General features: G+C 39.6%; 1 protein-coding gene across 3 annotated transcripts in view; it reads left to right on the plus strand.

Moving 5' to 3' along the window:
* The first annotated feature begins 762 nt into the window (after positions 1–762).
* The window catches only part of GABRB2 (gamma-aminobutyric acid type A receptor subunit beta2), a 179,440-nt gene continuing 154,057 nt past the window's right edge, over positions 763–26,145 (plus strand). For 2 of the 3 annotated variants that reach the window (XM_069773026.1, XM_069773028.1), the window contains exons 1-4: positions 1,110–1,358; positions 2,204–2,436; positions 2,561–2,652; positions 3,643–3,710. In XM_069773026.1, the coding sequence (XP_069629127.1) occupies positions 2,360–2,436; positions 2,561–2,652; positions 3,643–3,710 (237 nt within the window). In that variant the 5' untranslated portion in view covers positions 1,110–1,358; positions 2,204–2,359. The other variant, XM_069773027.1, reaches the window with a different exon arrangement.

The raw sequence follows: 26,145 nt of genomic DNA on the forward strand, positions 1-26,145 counted from the left end.
TCTGTGTAATTCGAGTTGTTACAAATGGGAGAAGGTGGTAAAAATATGTCTTGGTGAATTCCCCCCAGCCCCCAAAAGCATGTCTTTTTTTTTTTTTTCCTGGAAGCAAAACCCAAGCTGGTACTTGCTCTCAAAGGCACAACGTGGTGTTTTAAGGCATTGACAGTGTGGGGAGAGGGGGGCAGGACTCGTTCCCCCCGCTGGAAATGCTGCCAGCCCGTTTCGTTGGCAGGACAAGGCAGCGGAGGGCGGGGGAGCCGCTCCTCGCCGGCAGGACGCGCCGGGGGCTCCCCTGGACCCGCTTCAGCGGCAGGTGGACGCTGCGGTCCTCGTCGCGGGGCTTCCCCGCTCTTTAGCGCTCCGGCCAAGGTAGATGCCGGTCCATGTTAAATGGCTGCCTGCTTTTCGGCGCTACCGGCTGTTTTACGGTTTTGCTGTTTATTTTTTTAGCAGCCCTGCCGTCTCTCGGGGGCAGCGCCGCTCCCCTAGGCGAGGCTTCATCCCACCGCATCCCTGTCCTCCCCCGCCTCTGCCCTTTCCTCCCTCGCCCTTCCCGGGAAGCCGCCGCCGCCGCCTCTTCTCTCCGGGCAGCCACCCCCCCGGCCCGCCACCCCTCCCGGCGGCTCCTGCTCCCGGGCCAGGGTGCGTTTGTGGGGGGCTCGGGCTCGTGCACGCCCGCGGCACCCCCCGGCCCCGGCCGCGAGAGGCGGCTCCCTCCGCTTTCCGCGAACTACTCGCGGCGGCGGCAGGCGGCGGTGGCCCGACCCGGGGGTGGCGGGGCACGGCGGGGCAGGGAGCTCCGGAGCGCCTCAGCTCTGTGCGTGCGGGACTGAGCTGTGCCGGGGAGCGAGCGGGCTCACCAGCCCAGCCCGCCTCGCTCTCTGTGCAACACCCTCACCCTTGTCCCTCCCCCCCCCCCTTTTTTTTTTTCTTTTTTCCCCCTCCTCCACCCTCCTGCAGCGAGTTAAATATTTCTTTTGTTAATTGACGCCCCAAGTGTTCCCAATCCCTTCCCCGCGCAGCCCGGGCCGGCCGAGGACGTGTGCACGCCCAGATCCGCTCGGTGAAGCAGCACAGATCTGCGGGGCCGAGCGGGTATGTGCGTGAGGAGGAGGCGGTGGTGTAAAAGGAGCTGCGAGCACAAAGCAGATTTGCGAGGAATAATTTAACTCCGGTGTTTGTTGTTTTTCGGGGGTTGGTTTTTTTCCTTCTCTCCTTTCTATCTCTTTTTTCTGCTCAGGATTTAAATGTCACTCAAAGCATCCCCAAATCAGCTTTCCTCTCGTCTCCGGTTTCTTCCGAGGCATTAATTGGATCACACGCTGCATTTGAAGAGCTTGGGTGTTTTACCCACGAAGGTAAGTGGGCTTACGAACCTGCGCCGGGTCTGGATGGTCACTAAAAGCTTGACTGCCTTTCAGGGTGGTGTTTTTCTTCCCCTCCCCCCCCCCCCCCCCCCCCCCCCAGCGCCGTGGCCAGGCTTAGCTCTACCTGAGGAACTTGCATCCCTGGGTTAAACATCGGTCGATACACGGAAAATGCGCCGGTGGGCCCAGCCGGGGGCAGCGGGGCCGCGGGGGCTCCGCGCCCGCCCCTCAAGCACCAGCAAATGACCCGTGGGAGCCGGCGGCGGCAGCCGGCGACCCCCTCAGTCCCCAGTGCCTCTGCCCCTGGAACAGCGCCTGGCAGCACAGTAAGGAAGGAAGCAGCCTAATCCCCTCTTACAAGGAACTATTCGTCATCATTTTTTCCCCCTTTTTTTTTTTCTTTCCCTGAGAATTACTGTAGGCGCCCATCACCCCTCCTCCCCCACCGCCCGCCCCCGTTGCAAGCGCCGGCTCCTTTGTCCGCACCTCGCCTCGCTTCAGGCGGTTCTTTCCAGGGACCAAAAAGTTAAACTGCCCCTTTCCACCCCCCCCCCCACCTGCCCCTGGCACCATACGTAGGCTGTACATTCCCCTTTTTAACCTGTTCTCCCTCTGTCTAATCCGAGTCTGTCCAGCGCTCCCCCGCCCCCCTTAAACCAGGTTGCAAAGCCGCTGTACCCTGCAACTCCTAAAACTTCTCTCCTTGCTGTGATTTATATTCTATACTAACAAAAAGGACAACAAAAATATACTCGATCCTCCTGTGGATGACTTTTTTTTTTAAATAATGCATTTCCTTCTTCCCCTTTAATTTTTTTTTTTTTTTTTTTGGCAAGGAAATTTGCTCCATCTCCAGCAGCAACCACTGCTCCTTTTGATGTTGTGGTACGCCGTGCGCATGCGCTTCACATTAGAATTACTGCACTGGCCAGAATAAGTTGGATCTCTTCTTCTCTTCACTGAAATCCTAAATCATATCAAAAGCTAAAGGGATGCTGAGAGTCCGGAAGAAGGGTTACTTTGGGATTTGGTCATTCCCTTTAATAATAGCCGTGGTGTGTGCACAGAGGTAAGTGATGGAGGTATCTCTTTTGCTTTACTTTGAATTGCACTGCATGCTGCTGCTGAGAGGAATGTACAGCTTGGGTCAGAGAAATAAGAAATAATGTAGTATTATTCTTTTTTTTCTTTAGTGTCAATGACCCTAGTAATATGTCACTGGTAAAAGAGACCGTGGATAGACTGCTGAAGGGCTATGACATTCGCTTGAGGCCAGATTTTGGAGGTAATTTGACTGCTTTTGAATAAGAGAGATTACGTATCCGGGCTGTGTACCTTTGGTGTGTGCGGTTTTTAAACGTGTTGTGGGTGCTGTTGCTTTGGGGTGTGTGTGTATTGCCATTTTCTCAAGCCGATCCAAAGTTAAGCCCATTGATACTCAAATTTCTTAGCACAGGGCGCTCTTAATGCGATCACTTAAATCTCTTGCATATTTGTAATCGGTCCCTCATTTTCTGCGTGTGCTGATACTTTGTTAACCTGTAATTAAACCTTTGCTTAACTGGTTTTATCGAGATGCAAATCTCTTAAGTTTACCCAACGTTTGTTCCTCTCAGCCTAATGTGCCTGTGATCACAGTTACTATTTTCGAGTACAAGATGTGCTGTTAACTGATACAAAAATGTCGTTTAACCCCCCGCATGCTCCTACTTCGGACTAGTTTGTTTATTTCGGACGCGTTCGTCGTGGGCGTCCCCTTGCCCCCACCCCCGGGGCTCACCGGCCGCCGTCCCCTGGGCTGCCCCTTCTGCCAAAGCGGAGGGCTGAGGGTGGCGAGCCGGGTCGCGGCCGCGGAGGCCGGCGCCGGAGCCGCGCTTCCCGGGCGGGGGGGGGGGGCGGAGAGGGGGGAGCCCCCCCATCCCGGCTGGCCCCGAGCCGCCCCGCTCTCCCCGGGTGCGCATCCGTCGGCGGAGCGCGGAGAGCCCCGCTGCTAACACGTGTGTGCGTGTTACATAAAGCACCGCTACAGCTGGCGGGGGGCGCGCGGGGTGAAGCCGGTGCGAACGCACGTTCCCCGCGGATCGGCGGGCGCCTGCTTTTGCTCGCGTTTGGGAGGGCGGGGGAGGGAAGGCGTGGGGAACACTTTTCGCCTTCCTCCTGACTTTCTGGTTTTGTCGAAACGCTTCATTTCGACGCCGTCTTAGTCCTGCTAACTCTGGTAAGAATGAGTTAAGTTCGTGGAGATCACATTGCGGACCATCTTGTTGGTTTGCAGGTCCCCCAGTGGCTGTTGGCATGAACATAGACATTGCCAGTATAGATATGGTCTCAGAAGTCAATATGGTGAGTATCTAGGGTTTGGGGCCGGTCGCTCTCCGAGGGGGGTGGCTGTCGCTTCCCCCGCCCCTGCCGAGGCGGAGCGGTGCCCGCGGGCGTGCGGGGACCCGGCGAGGCCTCCCGCCCCGGGGCGCCGCCAGGGAGGAGCACGCCGCTTCCGAGAGGGGCGGCTAGGGGGAGGGGGCGGGACGAGGGTCGCGTTTACCCGCCCCCCCCCCCCAGCGATGGAGTCGGGGGAGGTGGGACCCCCGGGGCGGCCGCGAGGCCGGTTCCTGCGGCAGCGCTCCCGAGCCCGCCCGCACGGCCGCGCCGCCTTGCCGCGAGCAACGGCGCCCCCTGCCGGCCGCGCGCCCGCACGGCACCCCGCCGCCGCCTGGCCGCGCTGCCGCTCCGCGGGGCGCCGCGCGGAAGGGGCCGCTCCCGCGCACCCGGCCCGCGGGGCCGCGCCTCGCCCCGCCTGGGCGGGCGCGCAGCCTGCCCCTCGCCGGCTCCACCTGGGGTCGAGGTTTGAATGGCTCACCTGGTTTTATGCCTTTCGCACTTTGCTTTTTTGTTGTGGTATTAAAAATATAACTTGCTGTTTTGTCTTGGCAGTGCACTTTCGATTAAAAAAAAAAAAAGGCGTTTTTTACTTCTGTGTGTATCCAAAGCTTACCAGCCTGAGACTATTTTGGATGGTCATGACCGAGTCAATGACTTTACAATTTTAATTTTTCAAGACGTTTGTCTCTCTTATCTAAATAGTTTGAATTGAACGTACTCAAATGCTGAACTTGTTCATACTATAATAACTCACCGCTTTCTATGTTTTGCTTTCATTACCTGGGAGACTAATGAAGTGTGGAGAAAATTAGAGAAGTCTCAGATTCTTACTGTAGAAGAAGCTGTTCTTGGTTTAGACTAAACTTTTCTAACAGTTTCCTTATTTGCAAGTGTCTGGGGCCAAGTTTTGAAGTTTTTATCTTAACTTACACCTTGCTTGGTTAAGGGCACAGAATTTGGCCTAGTACTCTTAGGGAGTTTTAGAGAATACGAGAAGGACAAAATAAAGACTCTGAAGCATGGTAGCACCAGCTGATACAAAATAAATGTGGTTTTGTGAAATATTTGTTACTAGTGATAGAAATGTATTGTTTGAAGCAAACTTTCCATTATTCTTGAAGAAGTCGTGAGGAAATATCTTTCTAAATACAGATGTGATTTTAGGGATACTGCTGTAGCTGTAATGATGCATTTGAAAATAATATTTTGAAAGCTGTCAGTTGTTAATATCATTCTACTACTAAAATATTTTGTTTAATTCCTCAGTGGCATCTTTGGGTTCTCAGATGTGTTGCACTGAATGAATTGGCAAACATTTGTTCTCAAACTGGGTGTGTTGTGTGATGTACAGGAGTTTTTTCATAATGTAAAATATAGCCCTTGGCCTAATTTGAGGATGACATTACTGGTGGTTGTGCTGTGAGACTGGGAGGTCTGGGTGACAGAGAGCTTGATACTGCTCTTCTTCAAGATACCAGGAAAATTCTGAATAATTTCACCTTGAGCAACATTACTTGTGAAATATTTCTAAGTGGTTAAAATGAGCTTCCACACTTTGTTTCACTAAACTTGTAATTTAGTATTCTACCTTCAGGAGCTTTAAGTGCAAAGAAAGAAGATTGCATTGTATTTTTAAACCACTTGCTTTTCATTAAAAGAACTACGGGTAGGGGAGATATGGACATACAAAGTTATTTCTTAGCCATGAGCAGTGTGGGAATGATGAGGGGTTTCCTGATGGAACTGTGATCTACTAGGTCAGTGTTATATCCTTGCATCCCTTCAAAACTGGAAGGTAGTGCCAAATGTTTTCATGTGAAAAGTTTGTGAAGATTCTTGTGAATTGTCTTTTCTTTGTTTCTTTCAATGATTTCTAGAAATTTAGTTTCCAATTAAGGGTGATAGCGCATCAGAATACCATGATCTGACATACACAAACTATAAAACTGAGTATTATTTTTAGTATTCTGTAGTCAGTTTATTGTGTTTCTATAATGAAATGTTTGACCTTTGTGAGAAAAGTCTTTTCAGACTATCAGCAGAACTCTGGGGGGTGGGAGGGGAAATGTATAAGCAATTTTGTCCCACACATTTGCCTAAAGCATTTAAACTCTGGGCTCATTTTACACTAAGAAGCTACCTATTTCTTAAAACCAGGCACTCATTTTACATAATTTTTTTCACTTACAGTTTCAGAAGAGATTCCAAACCAAGATTATTTTCTTAATCTGCTTAACTGCAAAATGTAACATGTAGCAGTTCATTTTGCAATGATTTGTATAGCATAACAAGTGCTAATATACCCCAACAGGCCTGAAGTAGATGAGGACACATGCAAGCAGATGACAAAATACTTAGTATACTAAGGCCTTGATTTTTTCCTTGCAAAGTCACCAGAATTTGGGGTAGAAACCAGGAGGAATACCATTGAATGCTAGCTGATGCAAAGCTTTCTGAGATGAGAGACACAGAAAGAATCTTTGGGATTTATGGACCCATATTTCTGAGCCATGGACTTGCTGTTGCTCTGCCTGTAGTCATGGCAAACACCACTGACTTGAGAGAAAGGCAAATCATTGCCTGGAGTCATGTATTAACATTAATGGGATCAAACTTTTGCCTTGGGAGGAAGGCTAAATAATCATAGTTATTTAGCTTGAGATAATTTCTGTTAATTCCAATGTTAACTTACTTTAAAATTATCATCCTTACACTTCTCTTCCAGTCTTGACACATTCCATCTACCGTATACATTTGTCCTGCTCTGCAGGCAGAAGGCTTGTCTCCAGTGTCATGAAGTAAATCATTAAGTTTTTACTGTGTTGAACAGGAGAACTTAGAGTCGCTGTTATAGAAAGTAAGTGTGTGTTTAGCATGTTCAAGAAAATTATTGTTGACTCTGAATTCTTAAAGAGGTGATAAATACTTCACATCATAACAAACTCGTAGTGTAACAGGCTTTACAGCTGCCTTCCAAATTATTTCTTGTATGCGACAGAGTTGAAACTGTAAGCTGTTTAACCTTTTGTAGTCAGAAACTTGAACCAGCATATATCTTGTATTTCAAGAATGGTTTCTAAGTACTGGTACTTGTGAACATAATTCTTTCCAGCTCTGGGGAATGCACTGAATGCACATGACAGAACTGAGAGCTTCAGGCATATGTGGTTGTTGACAAGTGTCATGACTCTTTGGACTCCCCCCCCCCCCCCCCCCCCCCCAAATAAAAAATATACATCAGGTAATGATTTTATGCAGTACAATAATTATTATGGCTAATTCCACTCACTTCTCTGGACGAGGCCCTGCAGTATTGTTGACTGTATGTTTTATGCTAGTTATACTGTAGATTTTCTTAAGATTTTTCTTATTCAGGTAACAATGGAAAACAAACATGGAGGGGTGTGAAAGCTACTCAAATGGTTTTCCTGGGCTAATGAATTTGATCTTGCGTAAGATTAACTGTACTGCAGTGAGTCTAATGTAATGTTCTCAAGGTAGTTTCCAGGTGTTTCTTATTGTACTTGAATTTTCTTCTTAGCTTCCTTTTCCTTAATACTAACTACTTATTGTAAAAATAATATCTCTAGAGAGCTTAATAGTGACTTTTTTTTAATAACTAGTGCTAGCTGAGATGTCACATTTGCACATTTTCATCTCCTTAGTTAATTATTGGAGCCCCTGACAACACAGCAACTAAGACTGTTCTCCATTCTAATTTTCTCCCCTTTCCTCCCAACAGTTCCCTCAAACTGTTTTAAAAAATTGGTACAGGTTCATTAAGAAAAGAAATAAATTTTCTTCCCTAGACGCCACTGAAGATTCTGCATAACATGTTGTGCATTTGATCTATCTAGATAAGACATGAGGATTTCTATGGATAATGTCGGTCATGTGGTGGTTTTCAATGTCTTGGCTTTATTCTGTATTAAATAGGTCAACATTTTTTTTTATTTTTTTTTTTTCCTTCCTTGGTCTGTGGCTATTCTGGGATTCTAGTACAGGATGTCTTGAAAAGAGAGAGAAATGTTCTACAGATATATTTTTTTTTAATCCAGGAAATATACACTTTTTGAGGTAGAGGGTTGTATATTTAATGAAATATAACTATTCATACTGTGGGTCATTGGGGGTCTGCAGAGAGGAATCTGAACAGTTTATTTAATTTAAAGTATTTGCTTGCTTATCATTGTACAGATTTTGGCACGTGGAATCAGCATGTGTACATGGAGTTAAATAGATACAATAGATTGGTTTGTCTTAGTGGGAGCCATTAGGGTTGATTGAGTGCATAATCCTTCCATCAAGTGCAAGGTGGAGAAACAAAGGAGCTGTTACCATCTATCAGGGAAAGGCTTACTTATTAGTGTATGCCAAGTTTTACACAACAGATCCTAATAGCTGCGAAGCTCTAAAAAGAAAAATAAGCTTTTTTTAATATTATATTTCACTTCTATCTTTGAGATATGCCAAAGTTGCATAGAATAGTAAGTATAATGCTCATAGATCAGAATATTCTCAGTCTAAAAAAGTACAGGCACAGCTGTAGTTTGCTGATAGACCTCTGACTTTCAGTTGCTTTTGATAATAGAGACCTAGTAATGGTTTTCTTAAAATCTCTCACGGTTTTTTGAGGTATTTTCTGTAGGGACATTAACAAAGCTCAAGAGACATAGGTTTAGATTATGAAAACAACAGGAGCTGTGTGACTACCTCTCAAGTAGCAGCAATTATCTTTACGTGTGAAAAGGGAAGAGATGGCTTGTGATATAAAAAGAAATGGGGGTTAAGTGGTAAGGAAATAGGGTGGAGCTGTTCCAAACCAGAAAACTCAGGGGGAAAGTCCTAGTAAAGAAAAATTAAGAGAAAGAAAATCGTAAACCAGGAAAAAAGTGTCCTATATACACTGGTACAGAAAGAGGTGAGAAAAATGGTTCCTGTCAGCAATATCTTCTTTTGTGGATCCATTCTAGTTGTACATGTTGCTGTACATGATCCATACAGAGAATAAGGAGAGGACAGGACTGAAAATGCATTGAAAATGAAATATTAGAAATATTGGGAAGGTGTTGCTTCCCTAATCCTGAATACTTCCTGCTGCTAGAGACTGTTGGTTTTATTATTTCCCCTGTGTCGTAGATGCATATGCTTCTTCACACAAAATTACATTTGTCAGCAGATAGTTTGAATTTGGCTCTCGCCAAATTACTGTGCTTGTACACTACTGACTCATACTGAAGTGTCTACAAAGACTCCTGTGAATGCAGAGCAGGTGATGTATATCTTAGAAATGAGAACTTTTTTTACGGAGAGCCCTGTTTCACCTTTTCCTTCAGTTACTGTCTGGGATAACATCACAAGACCTTTATTTTTGAACTGGACTAAATTACATTAGTATGGATTTCCATTTCTTGTTACTACATGTGTCTAATTCAGGTATTTTCCTTTCTTAGCTTTAAGGTATGTAAAAATAAATAAGAGCTCCCAAGTTCAAGTAAAATCTTTATTCTTGGGGACGAAAGCGAGTATTTCTACTGGTATACTACACGTGGATTGAAGTTTTCATGTTGGTTTTGCTAGAAGATATATAGCCACAGTATTTAATGATTTCTCTAGAACATATATGCAGGAATGTAGTGAGTTTGTAACTACTTCTATAAGCTAGTTCAGAAGCAATAATATATTATGTATATTTACATATATTATGTGTATCGATATTGTATATATATAGAAACATGACATAATTCTTGTTTCTTTTTAAGGTCAATATAAATGGTTTGTTAATTGGATTGCGCTTTTGGTGTGCTACAGTGTTGCAAAACTTTAATCAGTAGAAAATCTTCTTGTTTCATTGGTGGTGGTGATTTTTCAAAGTGATCGCTCGCTTCCGCAGACCAGGGGATGGTTGTCAGTAATTTAAAGAGATTGCCTTGGAGGTGATTTGTACAACTGAATTAATAATTATTGCCGCCTTGTTTTTAGAAAGCCTTGACCTATAAATATTTAAGTAATTTGGCTCCTGCCATAGAAGAAAAGACATATTTATCTTTAATATGGTTTATGGGCAGTGTCTTGGTGCTAAAGTGTGGGAATGAACATGAAGTGTACTTTGTTAGCTCCTACTGTAGGCTGCTTTATTTCATAACTTCTCTATTGAAAATCACATAAAATCTTTATAGATGAGCCATGTAGTAGAATGAAAGATTTTTATGTTGTGCTCTACAAACTTGTTACAGGTTTAAGCTGTTCCAATGGTCGTATTTGTGCTTCTTAGTGACTCTAAAGTCTGTCAGTGCACCATGACTAAATCCTTATTATTCCTCCTTCCCTTTTTTATCCTTAGACCCCGTGCAGCCCTCTGCAAGGCTTATAGTAGAGCGTTTGGTATTCAACAATGTTGAAGTACAGTCTTGTATAGTAATAATTCTTTATTTTTCTAGAAGCAATTCAGATTCCTTGTAGGCTTTTAGTGGTTAATGCTGTAGGTCTCTGCAAGTGCTTGTATGAATTAGGTAAGGAAGATTTAGTCCCTTCATTTCAAAGGAGGGTGCTCATCCATGAGGTAATTTTTGAAATGCCTCTCTTAAGTAGTGGAAGATAGCATTTTGTTTGTCTTTAGAGTTAAGAACTTTAGAAATAGTCAAATGTCTTGAGTTATTAATACTGAAAAATTGGCTACTATGGGTGGATGCAATCTGTAATTTAAAAATAAATGAATGTGCATAATTACATTAAAATTGTAGGCATACTGTGGGCTGACAAAAAGATAAACAGGACAGAAGCAGCCTTTGTGCTTTATTGTAATTACTCTTACTATGCTTATACAGGGATTCCCAACCTGCTCGCGTTTCTTGACAGCACTGCTATATACGATGGACGTATAATGGCTAGTATAACGCAAGCCTTGTAAGAATAGTGATAAAGTGGGCATATTTACAGTTATAGTCTTACCTGTCTGAAGGCCAGGTTGTGAAGTAGCAGTGCTCTCACTTTATAGGTTTTCCCTATGAAGATCTTGGCATGCAAATTGTCTGGCTAAGTATTTTCAAATCAGCTCATCAATGCAAAGATTCTCCCAGACTTGGAATCACATCTACTGCATATGTCCTTTTTGTACGAGTTTTGCAAATAAATATGTAATTACTTCCCAATCAAAACTAAAATTTCTGTTCTAAATATGAAAAGACATTTAACGTTCAGGAGTCTGACATGTATGCAACTGAATATAGAATTTGTAGATCATATTTAAGGTAGGTTATCACAGGCCAGATAAAGCATTTAAAGTGTGAGCTCTTCCCATGTCCACAGACTTAAAGAACAAGGGGACTGTGTCTATCTTGAGCTGCTTTTTGCATATCTCCATCAAGGTTAAATCCTATTAATTTTTATTCTGTAAATACTGACAGAGGGCTTCATTTGTTAGTTTTCAAGTAATAAGAATTTAACTACATGGGGGAAAAAAAAGCAACCCTTCTGAGAGATGCGTTTTGCATTTCAAGTGCGTGCTGTTGTGGGTATGGCAGTATATTTCCACTGATTTTCCTGTAGACAAACCACTGATTCATTGTGATTGTGCTGAAAGACAAATTCAGCTCTATAAATTTTGAACAAGTAGAAGAAAGAAATTACAGGAAATTTGGCCTTGGACAGGGGTAGTATATTAAATTACTCTAATGAATGCATATTAAAACCAATCCAGCTGCTTGAAGTGGAAAGTTCTTGTTCCAGTGCCTGTTCTCTGGACTATTTCTTTTCTTCTTTAATGAATAGGCATTTCCATTAACTAAGCAACGCTGTGAAAATGGATTAAAACCCAGAATTTTCTTTCACAGTTGAGTGCCCTGGTTGCTGCTCTTGAATGTCTCCTTCCTGTGGTCATGAGTTTTTAATTCTTTGCTGCATAGTAGCCTGGGTGCAGTGAACTTCTATTCTAAATAGTTTCTTAGCCTATGGTAGTTGTGAATGGAAGTATTCAGGTTGCAGAGGACCAGGAACAGAGGGTTTAATGTTGTGAATTAACCTACGCTGCCAACACACCCTTTACCTTCTCTGTTGCTGGAAATGTTTTTGAATTACGGTAGCCATGACTTGCTATTATATTAGGCATGACTTATCCGTATTAGCTTTATCTACTTTTTCATGAGATTTAAATATTGTAAACCTGTCTGAATGGGCTTAAGTAGGAACAACATGACCGCTCACCTGGAACATCTCCATCCTGAATAGAACTGCAGTACAGGTCTTCGGGAATTGGGAAACTAAACAGTCAAAATGGCAGAAACTTGTGAGCGTAACCTTTTCCAGAGGTGAGTCATCACAGACAATTTTCTTGAAAAGTTGTTTTGGACTGACATATGGCGAAGGGCCCTGATGTGCAAAATGCCCTAAATGTTTTGGGTTTGGGTTTTTTTAGATACAACCCTTGGAGAAAAATGGGCACAAAGTGTAGAGTTAGGTAAAGGTCATGCTAAACCCATTTGAGATGAGAAGAAGGTCTTCCAGAAAAGTTTGTGAGTTTTCATATATTTGGGATGTCTGAGAACTGTGACTCTTGTGACATAGATTTTCAGAAGCGTTTCTCATTCAACTTCTTCCATTGCGTACAGCTGTGAAGTAGCCGGAAGTTCCTATTGCTTTCGAGGAACTGAAGGCATTTTTTTCTCAGTGAGAACTACCTTTTAAAACATGTAATAATTAAGTATCTGAATAAGATACTGAAGCCTCTTGAAAAACTATTCACTGCCATGGATGCAGAGCCCTTTTGAAAATCTGGTCCTAATTTCTATTATAGATTTATTTTTTTTTTTTTAATGGAAGTTTAAATTGCCTTTTAATACTTGGAACAGAGATCCTTTCTGCTCAACTGAGTAAAATTAGTGCTCAAACTTATTTGTTCTCTGTATAGGCCTTTAAAAAGGTATTTTTTAAAAAATTTAAACATACTTTATTGCTCCCATTTAGCGAAAGTAGTGAAATATTGTTAATTCATTGTGGTCCGTAAGGGTATATAGGTGTTGTCATTTGCATAACAGTTATTACCCAGTAGTCCAGAAGTCGTTATGGTCTGTTGTGTAATACATATTTGTTTCTTTTATAAAGTGTATTTTTGAGTTAATAGACCCTGCAGCTCCAAAGGAGTTGTAGGGCATTGTGGAAATTTTTTTTTCTCTTTCAAGGACTGCTGACCCAATAGGCTCTGTTGGCTCCCCCAGGGGTGCGACAGTAACAGTGTTAATCCATGTTTCACAAGATACACACTGAAGGAGTCATAAAATTTAAGTAAAAAAAAAAATTAGTTTGAAGGTCCAGTAGACTGAGTTTCTAAATTAAATAATTCAGGAGTGTAACTGTTTTTTATTCCTTATAATGAAATGATTTGTTTTTTTAGATTGTTTCACTAATCATGTAAGTCCAGAAATGACCAAAGAAGCCTTTTAATCAGTCTGAAATCTTCCTAAATTTTATATGAATGCTCAATCCATTATACTGTCCTGTTGTTCTTTTTCACTGATATTTTGTGATGTGGGATGCTTTTAGGAATTCCATCCTTAATAGAATTAGAGATGTAATGTTCATATCTTGTAGCATCTGCCACCTTAGGTTGCTCGGGATAAAATGCTTAACAACCTAAGTAAGTAGATAGAAAAATTACTTGCAAAATTACTTTCTTTTTCCAATTTTGCAAGAAGCCTTTTCAAAGGTGTAGGAACATTTACTGAGTTAAGCATAGCTGAGACCTTTCTTACCAAGTTTCAGTCAAAAATATATTATTATAGCTGATGTGTAAGTCTCCAAAAAATAGATTTGTAATGAAAATGCCAGGAGACCCTTAACTGTAATCATTCTTGTTAGTGTAAATGCCTAGAAATGAATACAGTTTTCATTGATCTACTATTATATGACATAAGTGACCACTTACAGAGAAATCCATAATAATTCTAGTTAACTGGCTGCATTCAAAAATGCAGTTAAAAGTACCCACGTCTGTGCATAGGCTTTGCAGAACGCTTTTGTGAGCTCAAGTTCCACCCGAGACTTGTTTTTGAAGTCCTAAAATGTGTAAATCTGATGCTGATTTTTCCACTGAGGCTATTTCTGCCCTGTTTTCACAGAAGATTTGTGGGTGCTTAAATGACTTGAAATGCAATACAAGATGGCTCCTATAACATCTCAGACATTGAGTGTGAATGGGGACAGTCTCTACAATTGTTGTTGTGCAATAGGTGTTCTTTTGAAGTGAATGGATGTACTTGGCAGTTTTTATTCGCCAGAAAGGCATAAGACCTTGCTGGCAGCTTTAATTTCAGGATATTTAAAAGCTGACGAGCCCAATCATGGGAAGAGCATACTTTTTTACTCTTAGTCTTGAGTCTGTACCATAACCAAATGCATTGGTGAGGCAGCATTAGGAGGCTCATGTGGTTCCTACCAGGGCCAAACTTTGCCTGTTGATAAATGGAAGACATAAGTTTACATCAAAATCTTTCTGGCATCCTTTTTTACTTTGAGTTAAATGAATAAAAATGAACCTTTTTGTTCTGTATCATAAAACATCTTGGGTAAGGTAGATGGTAATGCAGTCTTAACTGGAGAATTAAATTTTGATTAACTTTTTAATTGAATTGACTTTTTGAGAACACAATGATGTATGAACTTTTGATATGGCATTTGACATTTTAGAGATAGATGTCTATGCCACAAAAATGCTGACTAGATAACAGTTTGTTAAAGCATGAAGGCAGCAATTATTTAGTAAAGATTCAGAATGAGGTATTTCAATCAAAATTGCTGCTCTTGTATACAAAAAGGTTTTGGTTTAATCAGTTTTATGGGGAAACAATTGTTTTTGTAAGGAAGTATTTAATATTTTATGTAACTTAAATTATCTCAAATTAAACTTTTTGAAAACAAAGAATGTGCATATGTGTTTTCTCATTAAGTAATTAATAATAAAGAATATTTTCAAATGGAGCATGTATTACTGGTGGCAGGTAAAACTACTCATTTTCCTTTTGTAATTTTAAATAGTTTGCATTTATTCCTTTCAGTGTCCATTAGCAAATTATATTGGAAAAAGCTGCTTTTTTTTTTTTTAAACTGGATATCATATCATTATAGCTAAATAATATATTGACTGCAATATATACAATCTTTTTATCTTTGTAGGTGTTAGGAACCAAAATATTACTTAGCTGGAGAGATTAATATTTCTACTTTTCTCAGGTTCTGTCTAATAAGATATCACAGCTCTTGGGGTTTTGGGTTTTTTTTTTTTTTCCTTTTCTGTCCATACTATGCTGTGTCTTTCTTGACGAATGACATACAAGCACTGTTCTTACATTACCATCTTCTAAGTGAATCCCTGTATGCTTGTGGCTGTTTGTAACTCAGTAGTAAAATTGCTGTTTGGCTTTTGAAAATTGTTTCTCAGAGTTCTGTGCTTGAGGAGTATTTGCTATCAAAAGAAACATGTCACTGTGGTGTTTGGCTGATGTGGAGCCTGTGTCTACCTCTGCCACTTTGAAATTTACTGTTCAGAACTGCAGGATGTAATATGAGAAGTAATGTGTTGAAACCACAGCATCAAGATTCAGGTCAAATATTAGTCAAAACTTTTAGTAGTACAAACACTGAAATTGATGATTCATGTTACTCATAAAGAACCACTATGATTTTGTTGGAAAGGTTATAGGTCTAATTGATCCTACCTTGAGAGAAAAGGAAGGAGTGAGAAATGCACAGCAGTTCTACATCATAAATACATTACTTCATTACAGTTAGCATTCTAAACAAAGATTTTTGTTGGTTTATTTTGAATGATATCTTAAATGGGAAGGAACTGTGTTTGGGTAGCCTTAATTATGAAATAAAGGGGTGAGGCAATATCTGCATTTCATTAGTTAATGGGGAACTGAATAGTAAATAGATTTTTATAGATTAATACTATTAATGCACTGTTAATACATAAATTAATGGTGTTTCATAGCTCAGATGATAAATGACAGACTGCTTACTCAAGCTTGAAATCAGACTGTTTTCCAAAACTGAAAAACAATTCTGTATATCTGATGGGCAAATCAGGAAAACAGTGTTGTAACATATCAACAGAATAGCTAAACTGAATTGTTTTTATTTGACTCAGATTTTTACCTTAAATTTTGATTTTTTTTTGGTTTGAAATCTTTCTGCCTCAAAAAGGTATCCCTTAACCTTTCCTTACCTTTATTATCTTTAAGATAAGGAAAACTACACTTGAGCTTCAGTAATGATAGCCATTTAAAAAAAAAAAACCCAAACAACAAAAAACCAAAAAACCTCCACGCAACTAACAGACATCCTTCTCTGCATAAGAGAAGAATGTATAGCAAGATCACATTTCTTTAATCACTGATTTTTATTTCCTTAGGCCTAGTTAGAAAGCAGGTTACAAGGAGGAAAGCTTGGTTTGAGAAGGTAGACAGGCAAAATCTTGACCAAGGGGACCTGAGAGGAATAAGTACATATGGAAGTAGGTCTGTTCCTATAGTATAGCAGCATGGAGTTTTATGCTAGTTTATGAAAACAAACTTTGTTTTACGTTTCTGATAGTTGTGATAGTCAGGTATCTGAGCTGTATGAAAGCAATAAGAGCAAAAGTAATTCCAGCAATTAAGTGACAGTATTTACGTGTATTAAATGGTTTGTTTTAGTTACGGTGGTACATGTAGTCATATGGTAATGTATCACAAGAAATTATTTTTCACTACTTAAACATTTTTGCATTCATGAACCTAGAAGGGCTCAATTTTTAAGTTTTTATATGCTGCATCATCAAAGTAATGGTCTTCAGCTGTGTTTCTCTGTGATTGTATTACATGGCCAGATATGGCCTAGGAGTCAGTTTTTTGACAATAGAGAGCCTATACTGTGGCCTGAAATCAGAGAGAGTAATTTCATTCCTAAAAGTGATTCTTCTCTTTTCTTTCAGATTATAGTTTAACTGAGGTTTTTGGGGTTGTTTTTGTTTTGGTTTGTTTTTTTTTTTTTAAACTATTGAGGGTTGAATGTTGTTTCAGTCTAGTACCTTTACCAGACACTGTGGTCAGTACATTAGAGACGACCACATAAATTTAGCAATTTGCATGTGTTATTAATGTGTAAACTATACCTCACAATTTCAGCCTTACTTTCAGTATGTATTTGAGACCTCTAGCACATCTATTTCCAGCCTATGTCTGTGCTATAGTTAAGTGATTCTGGTGCTTATTGGACAGATACCACAAATGTGGTTGGTTGCATTGTTAAATTGTTAAAATGATTTTACCAATCGTCATCTACAAGAATGCTCTTTTCCAAGAAACTTGTTGAAATACCTGTGCTGTGCTTACTTGGAAGCATCACTTCGTGGCTCCTTAATTTTACAAAATAATAAAGTGGCTGTACACTTGAGTGGTCATAGTTGGAGTGTCCCATGGATTGATTCACTGAGATCAGAAATGTAAGAGTGGCTTTCGTTTTGTTGGAGTTGATATTTATATTGCATATGTTTTTCTAGGGGAAAGAGGCTTCCTGCCCTGAAATGTACACTTTTCATGTTGATGAGTATTTGTGGCTGGAGTTTCTGGGATGGATCGTTTTTCCTTTTGCAGACATGCTGACAGGAAGTTTTTGCTGGTTTGTTGTTGGTTGTGTGGGTTTGGGGTTTGGGTGTTTGTGGGTTTTGGTGGTTTTGGTGTGTGTGGTTGGTTGATTGGTTTTTTAATGCTAGTGTTGGTGTAAGCAGTTGTCTAAGTAGATTCCATGGCCAGCATCAAGTGTGTTGAGACTAATAGTTGGGGTGGGGGGAGGTGTGTGTGTAATTTTTTTTTTTATTTTTTTTTAATTGGTTTAAGGAGATGGGCAGTCTGTAAGGTGAGACTGTTTGTGGAATTGGCAGTTCGGTTTCCATGAATGACACTGGGTCTTGTCAGTTACTGAGGTCAGATGGGCTTCTTTGCTACTCTTGCAGTTAATTACAGTCTGTAAGTGGTGGCTCGCATAGTGGTATTTTAAAGGCAGTCTTGTTCCTGGAATCTTCTTATCTCATCTACTTATGGTTCAGGAGAACGTTCATTTAGACCGTCTTCTGAGTTGCTACTGATCTTCAGGTTTTAGTGCAATATATATGTATTTTATTAGGGCTACCCATTTCTAGATTTTTGAGTTACTCATGTATTCTTCAATAATAAATTGAGAATATATTCTTTATGGACTCTTTAAATATATTTATGAAACTTTTATTTCAGAACAGGAAGTTAGAACATAACGTATGTGAGAACTGATGTTGAAATCTGAGTGGAAATGAATAGAGTTAGCATCAAGACAAATTTTTGATAGATACTGGAATTTGATACCTCACTTGCAAATACATACATGCAGTGTTCTGAAGAGCTTGAATATTATATAAACAATGACTATTTATATTTGAGATCTTCCATTTTTATATATTTAGATACTAAACCTTAGGATCCAGGAACATACAGGAAGTGATAGAGTGTGTCCGAAGTAACCATGGAAGATGCTTCAACCTACACACTATGGCTTTGGAAGGCCATGTTCTAAGTTTATTTAGGATCACTTGTATTTGGTAAGCACAACACAGCATCAGTTCTACCAACAGAATAGAATCTTAGGTGAAGTCATAACAAAGTCTTTACAAGATGCACTCTAGTAAAATCTGAGATTGTAGAGAGAATGAGGTATAATCATTGTGAATTAACAGCAGGCAACTTATCAGACTTGTGAAAAAAAGTAAATTATATGAACCAGTTTAACCCACAAATAAACATAAATTGTAATCAAAAACCTTGAAAGTTTTTGTTAGTGTCAGTTGATTCAGATATGTGTAAGATACCTTTAAAATGCAAGGCTAACCTTAGTTTTTAAAGGTTTTGTCCTGCTTGGGAGTGAAGTAAATTACTCAAATTGGCTTGCAAAGAGAGATGGTTGGTCTGTCTTTGTTTAGTTTTTGAAGAAACACAATACTATAGCAAAAAAGCATTAAAACACAGGGTAAAAATGTTCTGTAAAAGGTGTTTGACTTGCATGAAGTCATTGACAAAGAAGCATGGAAAAAGATCCCAATGCATGTGAAAGACAGGCAGAAGGTTTAAACCACTATCAAGAGTATTGTGGAAGGTCAAGGATCTTCTTTAAGGCTCACTGAAGTCTTTCAATGAGTCATTTATAAATGTTTTATTAAAGGTATAACAGAAATTAGTATTTTGTGGCATTTTTTTTCACTCAATACTTCACAGAAACATAATAGAAAAGGGAAGTGCACAAAAAATTCTGAGGCACCAGATTTGTGTGGTTTCTATCAAGCAGCCTCTTCTGTCCCATGGTGGTGAACTCCTTTGTTTCTTTCTACTTCTCCTGTTGGGTATTTCCAAGATACTGCTTATACAGAAAGAAGCATGGAGGTGAATTCTGACTGTTGTCTGTGAAGGCATTCTGCCTTCCTGCTGTGCAAGAAGCAGGGTTTTGGGGGCTAAATTGGCATGTTCAAGGAAGCTCTGTTGGAGAATTAGCTTGAGAAGGACTGATTTCTTATTAGAAAGTCACTTAACAGGGAGTACTTATTTTTGCTATTACTCACTGGGCCTGTGGGTTGGAATTGCCGAGAGTGTTTTTGAATGCAGCTTTCCATCTACTGATTTTTAAAATCAGTGTCTTCTGGGGGAAGGCTGTAAGCCTAGTATCAGGGCAGATCTTCACATAATGTTTATCATTTGTGCCAAAAGCTGAACCTGCTTTGCAGAAGTTGGTAATAATCAGGACTTTTTCTGTACTTGTTCTCCAAATACAGTCCATGGTTATTAGATCCATAGGTCTCTTACTGCTAATTTTGTTAAGACAAGCTTTCCTTTTGAGGAGGATTCTCTCTCAGGAATCCTAAGGTGGGTGAGGAAGAGCAAATTGCACTGTTTGTGTATAAGGTCTGTGAGAAGGATAAGGAATGGAAGAACAGTGTCTATTTATACAAAGGAAAAGACAGAAAAGGTATTAAGAACTAAGCAGGCACATCTCTGAGTGCAGGGAGGCAGAAGAGAAGAACATGTTGGCTTTGAAATTTTCAGCCCTGGGGTGCAGACTGCCACACTAGGAAATTGCTCTCACAATGAGGTGAGAGTGGAAGGAAGTAATTGTCCAGTTTCAGATTTTCTGTTCCTTTTAGAACTTACTCCAAATAACTGTATGGTCATTAAGATAAGTAACAAACCACAATGGTTTAACCTTTTGTAATGGAATGTGAAGTTAAATGATGGTTCCTGTCACTTGTCCTGGGATCCAGGGCTAAGTCTGAAAATGAGCAACATGGTGCTATCGGGTACTATGGGGAAATAGGGTCTCCAATCCCATGGTCATCTCTCCTTGATCACTGAATTCTGGACCAGCTGATACAGAAAAGACAAAGTTTTAGAGGCCGTGAAAGAGAGCCACAGTAAAAGAAGCAAGAAATTAATAGAGGATGAATACAATAAATAGTTTTTAATTTCATTTGTTCTGAATGTTGATATATTGATGCATCTTCCAAACACAAAATAGAGAAGAGATAAAGTAGTGTGTATATATAGCTGTATATATTTGTAGGCTGGAGGAACTCATGTCCTTTGGAAGATCTAGAAGAGAATGCCAGTGTATATGGCTATGTGACTAGCTTCTTTTGTAAAGACAGATATATAATATGTCACCTTTTAGTAGGAGAAACCATATGCTGTTACTGCTGTTGTTTGGATTTTCCCTCATCTTCCCTTAAGTAAGACATAAGTGAAAGCTTAAACGAGAAAGGTAGGTTATTGACGGGGTTTTGTAAATAAGCATTTCTGTGTTTTAACACAGTCCTAGTTGATACAGGTTTTGTAGATCTTCAAAGAGAAAAAAATACAGTTCCATTTTAAATATACCACTTCTCACTCACAACTTTCATCTTATGTTAAAGCACACTTAACAGAATCATCAATCTGCTCTTGAATTGTGAGTAATATCAAATCTATGAAACAGAGTTGGTTTTGAATTTGAAACATTCATTTTAATTTGTACATGCTACTCTTCCAGTGTGCTCGTTTTTCATGAAGACACGACATTTGCTTGAGAATTCTGTTCTTTAAGAAATATTGTTTTTTCCTTGTGCAGTAGTCCAGTTGTAAGCTTCCCCCCCTCGACTGTTTTCAGATGCTACTGTATCCTTTTACTGTAGGATGGTAAACCATAATGTAATTTGTTCCTTCCCCCCTCCCCAGTCTCTAGTCTAGGGTGGGTCTACATTATTGCAGGCATCATGTCTGGGAGCCCATTCTGCATTTTGAAAACAGTCCTTTTTTCTTAGTATAGAACAACTCTAGGGAGGGGTAGTCTCCTGGGATAAAGTCAGCCCTTGTGACTTTTATGCCCTTCATGAATTTTCTTGTCATATTTTTTACTTGCAGTTTGACCACAACAATGTTGGATAATACAGGCACACAAAAAAATGCATGTGTGAAAGCTGAAATGCATTCATGGACTTTGTATTGAACATCAGCTGAAGTGCAAACCTCTCCTCATCATAGCTGATCTGTTTTCCCACTGTTTCATCTTGTTCTTACTGGGTTTTGTTCATTGATTTCTGTCAGTTTGGCCTGACTCTGCAGTGCTTGTCTCTCTCTCTCCCCCTTGTATGGGTGTGTAACAGTTCCTGTTCATTCAGTTCCCTGGGTCTGTTATGTTTATTCCGGCCAATACAGTAAAATGGTTGAGCATCAATAGTTCCGCAAGTGTAAGCATGTTTACAAACACAAAAATGTGATGCTGAATTTGTAGTGTGTAAATGTCTGACCAGCTGCTGTTATATCATGGCACTGACTGCAGCAATAAAGGCAACCTGAATGCTTACCTAGATAGAAAAAGAAATTCTGTACATTCTGTCCTCACATTTTCATTTGCTGAGGACATATATACTTTAAGACATAAGCATGTGCTGGAAGTTAAGCTTGTAAGTCTTTTGCTGAACAGCATCCTTTCAATCATCCTGGCTTCAATCTGCAAAATTGAGTATAGCTGGGAGATGGGGGAGTTTTCCGTTGTAACTAATGGTAGTGTCATAAACAGGATTATGTCTTCAGTTTTAAGTGGCAGATTAGACGACCGTCAAGAGAGAAAATCTGTTTTCCAGCAAATATTCTCAGTGATAAAGAACCTTAGGAGAGAAAGATAAAAAGTGATATATAGACAGAATTGTTTCTATGCAGAATATTTTTTCCAAATTTCCTTTGAGGCATCAGCTGTTCTCTGAACAGCGAAGAAGTTCGTTGTGCTTCTGATCAGCTTCCCACACGTTCTCACCCACACCACTGTGCTGTGTCATCTTAATGTCATTTTTAAATACTAACAAAAGAAGCATTTTGTTTATAATGCAGAAATAAAGATCTTGAGAGGGAAAAGAATGTCTTTTGTATGTTGTTTTAGCAGATCAGAGCTGACTCATGAATAGCAAATATGAAATAAAGTAATTAATGTATTTAAAATTCACAATTCCTGAGTTACGGATTTGTTTAAGAAGTACTTTGATTATAGTAATCAGATTTCATAGACTTTTTTCATATATGATAGTATTATTTTTAGAAAGTTTACTTTGCTGTGAAGTATAACATTTAGAATATATATGACAGTATAGCAATTTGTAAAATTAGATACAACTGGGGCTTTACATAATTGAGCGTGCTAAATTGAACAGTGGCCAGGTACACTGGAGGCCAAGTGGGAAGATGGAAAAGCAACTTTTCTCTGCGGGGAAAAAAAAAAGCTATGATCTCATTTACTTGATGTGGGAAGTTTTAGTCAACCCTTGTCACTTACTGCCTTTGTGGTAGCCTGATATAAGAAGTTCCTACAAAAAAAAAGAGAAATATGTTACTGCCGCCATTGCAGGCAAGCACTCATGCAAGTTAACATTTGCACCAAAATGAAAAATTTTCAAGATTACTGAACTTACACCATGTAGTCTTTTGGAACTGCAACGTGAAAAAATTACTCCTTGAGAGCTCAGTGAAGCTTGAGCCAGTTTTTTCTTGGGAGAAAGGTGTTGATTTGGGGGTGAGAGCTTGATCTTGGTGGCACAACATAACAAATGTCTTAAAGAAAAGAAAAAAAAATGTTCCAGTTGTATGTGGAAATCACTGGCAGTATATGAATAGCAATGGGAGAAAAATTATTTGTATTAACTATATCACATATTATCATTAGAACAAGTACTCTATTGCATCTCTCCTGTATATTTCTAGACAAAAATCAGGCTAGCTTTAAATTTGCTATTTGTTATTATTCTGGACAAACAAAATGCTTATTTCCATTTTTTGTTGGCTATTGGGAAACTTGATTGGGATTTTTATTGAACTAGGATGGTCTTGAGATATTTGAAGTTAAATTCTCCATGACTATCTAGAAAAAAATAATGCTTAAATATGAATTAAGATTTAATTCAATTTATGTAGAAGTTGACTTCAGCTTTTAATTTTTGCTTCACAGTATCATGAGTTTCTTCACACACAGGATAACAAGAGCTTCCAAATTGTGGGGTATGTAGTGCTGTAGTTGCTGTTTATTTTGCAGTAGCAGCTACCAGCCTTTGTAATGTCTCTGTTGTAATAAGGACAAAGATCTTGTGCTTGAAGGAGACGAACCGCAATTTTTGTCTCAAAGCGGTAACCAACAGTCTAGCTTCCCTGCGACCTGAAAGACTCCCCAAAAGATTCTTTTTAAAATGTGTATAAAAGCTTCTACAAAACCCAAAAGAAACATTGCATGGCTGTCACTAAATGCAACGTTTTATGGCAAACTTTACTTCTGAAGCTCACTGGTGAGGAAAGTGTTTCCAGAATCAGTAATAGTGTAGTGCAAACTTTTAGCAGCATGACTATGTTAATCATCTGATAGTAGTAAGCTTATTTGAGAGCAGACTTTTCTTTGATGGCAGAACTCCACTATCCGTTGTGCCTGGGCTCCCAAGATGCTACTTACATATCTTTTAAGTGATGTGGAACAATGGTGCTGTTCACTGTATCACCTCTGTACATCTCTGACACAATATTTTACACCAGTGGCTACATTATAAATAAGACTTCAATTTCATGGTTGTATACCATTATTACTGACTTTAGAAAATGATCCCTTCCTTCAGCACCTAAGTTACAAGAATTAACAATAATAAATATTTTTTCTTCTAAAAATATTGATTGCTAAGTCATAGTTGGAATTTACATAGTTCTTTATACATGAAGGTAAGAACAGTTGCCATATTGCTTGTCTCAAACAAAGTTTTCACCAGCAGAAAAGAATTGCTATGTTGGGCTTTTTCTGTCATGTTTTCTAAATATAACTTAAAAGCAGTCTGGTTGCTGAGGCCATCTGCATTAATATGTCTAGAGAAAATAAAATACCATATTAGTCATTTATTTTATAAGTGAGCATAACTTGGCAAAAATGAAAATAATTCTTTGCAAGGAAATACCCTTTTAAGCAAAGACAGAGTTCTTAATGTGCTACAGCATAGAGGTTTTATGAGACTAGCGATTGTGCTTGTCTCCTGTTTATAGGCACCCAACTGTGGAGACACTTTCAAAATGTTTTTTTAAGATGTGGGTTTGAGAGAGTAGTAGTTATTCACCTTTCTCTGAGATTTTTCACTTCCTCTGTTTTCAGCCTAAAGCATTGTCTAATAGGAAAAGGGTAATGATTTCTCTAAAGGTGAACCGGAGTAGCAGAAGGGAAGGAGGTTTAAAGTGAACAAGGTGGAACTCAGGTAAGCCAATTATTCCAGCCTATGAGCAGCATCAGTTTTCTGTAATTACTATCTTTATGAAAAAAGTCTTTTAAAGTGACACAGGCAAAATAAAATAACCAGCATTTCATCTGCTCTGTAACGTTGCTAATGTTTTTCTTTATACTTGTGTTTTTTCTGTCCTTTCTTTGGTTTGTTTCCTTTGTATGTTTGCTTGTAGTGATAAATCATAATCAAACATTTCTCATTGTTCACACCTGCAAAGACACTTACAGAAGGGCAACCATTTAAAAGTGGCATTCCTTGAGTTACCATGGCTTTTTTTTATAGGTATACTATTCAGTATTCCTCTCTTCTACTAGAAAAGGCTATGCTGTCATTACATTGCAAACCAAAACTGTGGGCTGTAGTTCTCCCAGGTATCCAGCTGCCTGACAGTGACACACTAAATCTTCAGTATGATCTCTTGCCCAGTTCTCCATGCATTGCTGCTGTTATTCTGCATTCCTTGTGTGGTAGTATTTGTTTGATTTTGGGGTCCATCTTACCTATACTCTTTCTTTTCTGAATTAAGGTGTGGCAATAGCAGCAGGTGACTTCATGTGATTTATGGTTAAGCATTGGGAGGAAGCTTTGTTGTTGGTACTTTTGTTGTTTTCTTGTGTGTGGTGTTTGGTTTTTGTGGGGTTTTTTTGGTTTGTTTTGGGTTTTTTTTGTTTGGTTTTGTTTAAACCCAAGTATTTTTCTGGAGGTAATTGCAGTATTTATAATCATGGGAAACATTTCTTTATGAACCTGTATGTTCTTTATAGTAAATACTGCTACAGTAGAGGCAGTTTGAGTTACAAAAGTTCAAGACTGTTAATGCCTTCCTCCTTAGGCATCTGTTGGCACTTGGCAGCTTTCTCTGGAGGCTGTGCAGTCTGCCTGCATATGCCCCTTTTTTGATTAAAACTTAAGATTTTCATTCAGACGTCAAACTGCCAGCTATAACAGTCTTCAGATGGTATATAAGACCTTTAGCTCTATATGGGTTTATCCATAAACTTTCACGTGTTGATTATTTTGAAAGATTTGAAATAACTTCTGCAGTGACTGCCTCTAAAGAATCATCACTTACTAGTGACATCCAGACAGTGGTAACTGAGCTAGAACTTCTGTATATTTATTTGGAAGTAGCCCATCTAAAATATTATTGAGTGCCAACTCCAGATAAATACTGCCTTTTCAATTTATGACACTTCTAATGCATGCATTTCTATCTATTCTATGTAGGTAAAGTTTGATAGTGTTTTTATCAAATACACATAATTTATGTTATCAGTATTCCTCTTGCATCTTTATAAACTTTCCTTTAGAAGGATGTCCGTGTGTGGCCTAGAGAAGAAGGAAATATGGCTAGAACACAGTGTGCAATCCTCTGGGTTGACAAAATAATCTGCACATCATGTATGGGAGCATCTCAGCACTGTTGTGGCATTCCTCTCAGTTCTGTGTAAAAAAAAAAAAAAAAAAAAAAAAAAATCCTTTGAATATAGGAGCTGACCCCCAGTTTCCTTTAGCCATATTCCTGCTGTCAATCCTGCGTAGTTTGAATGGCAAGTTAAACGAGTGGTCTAGTTAACT

This window comes from Haliaeetus albicilla, chromosome 27 (genome assembly GCF_947461875.1).
Source record: "Haliaeetus albicilla chromosome 27, bHalAlb1.1, whole genome shotgun sequence".
In the NCBI taxonomy this organism is placed as follows: Eukaryota; Metazoa; Chordata; class Aves; order Accipitriformes; family Accipitridae; genus Haliaeetus; species Haliaeetus albicilla.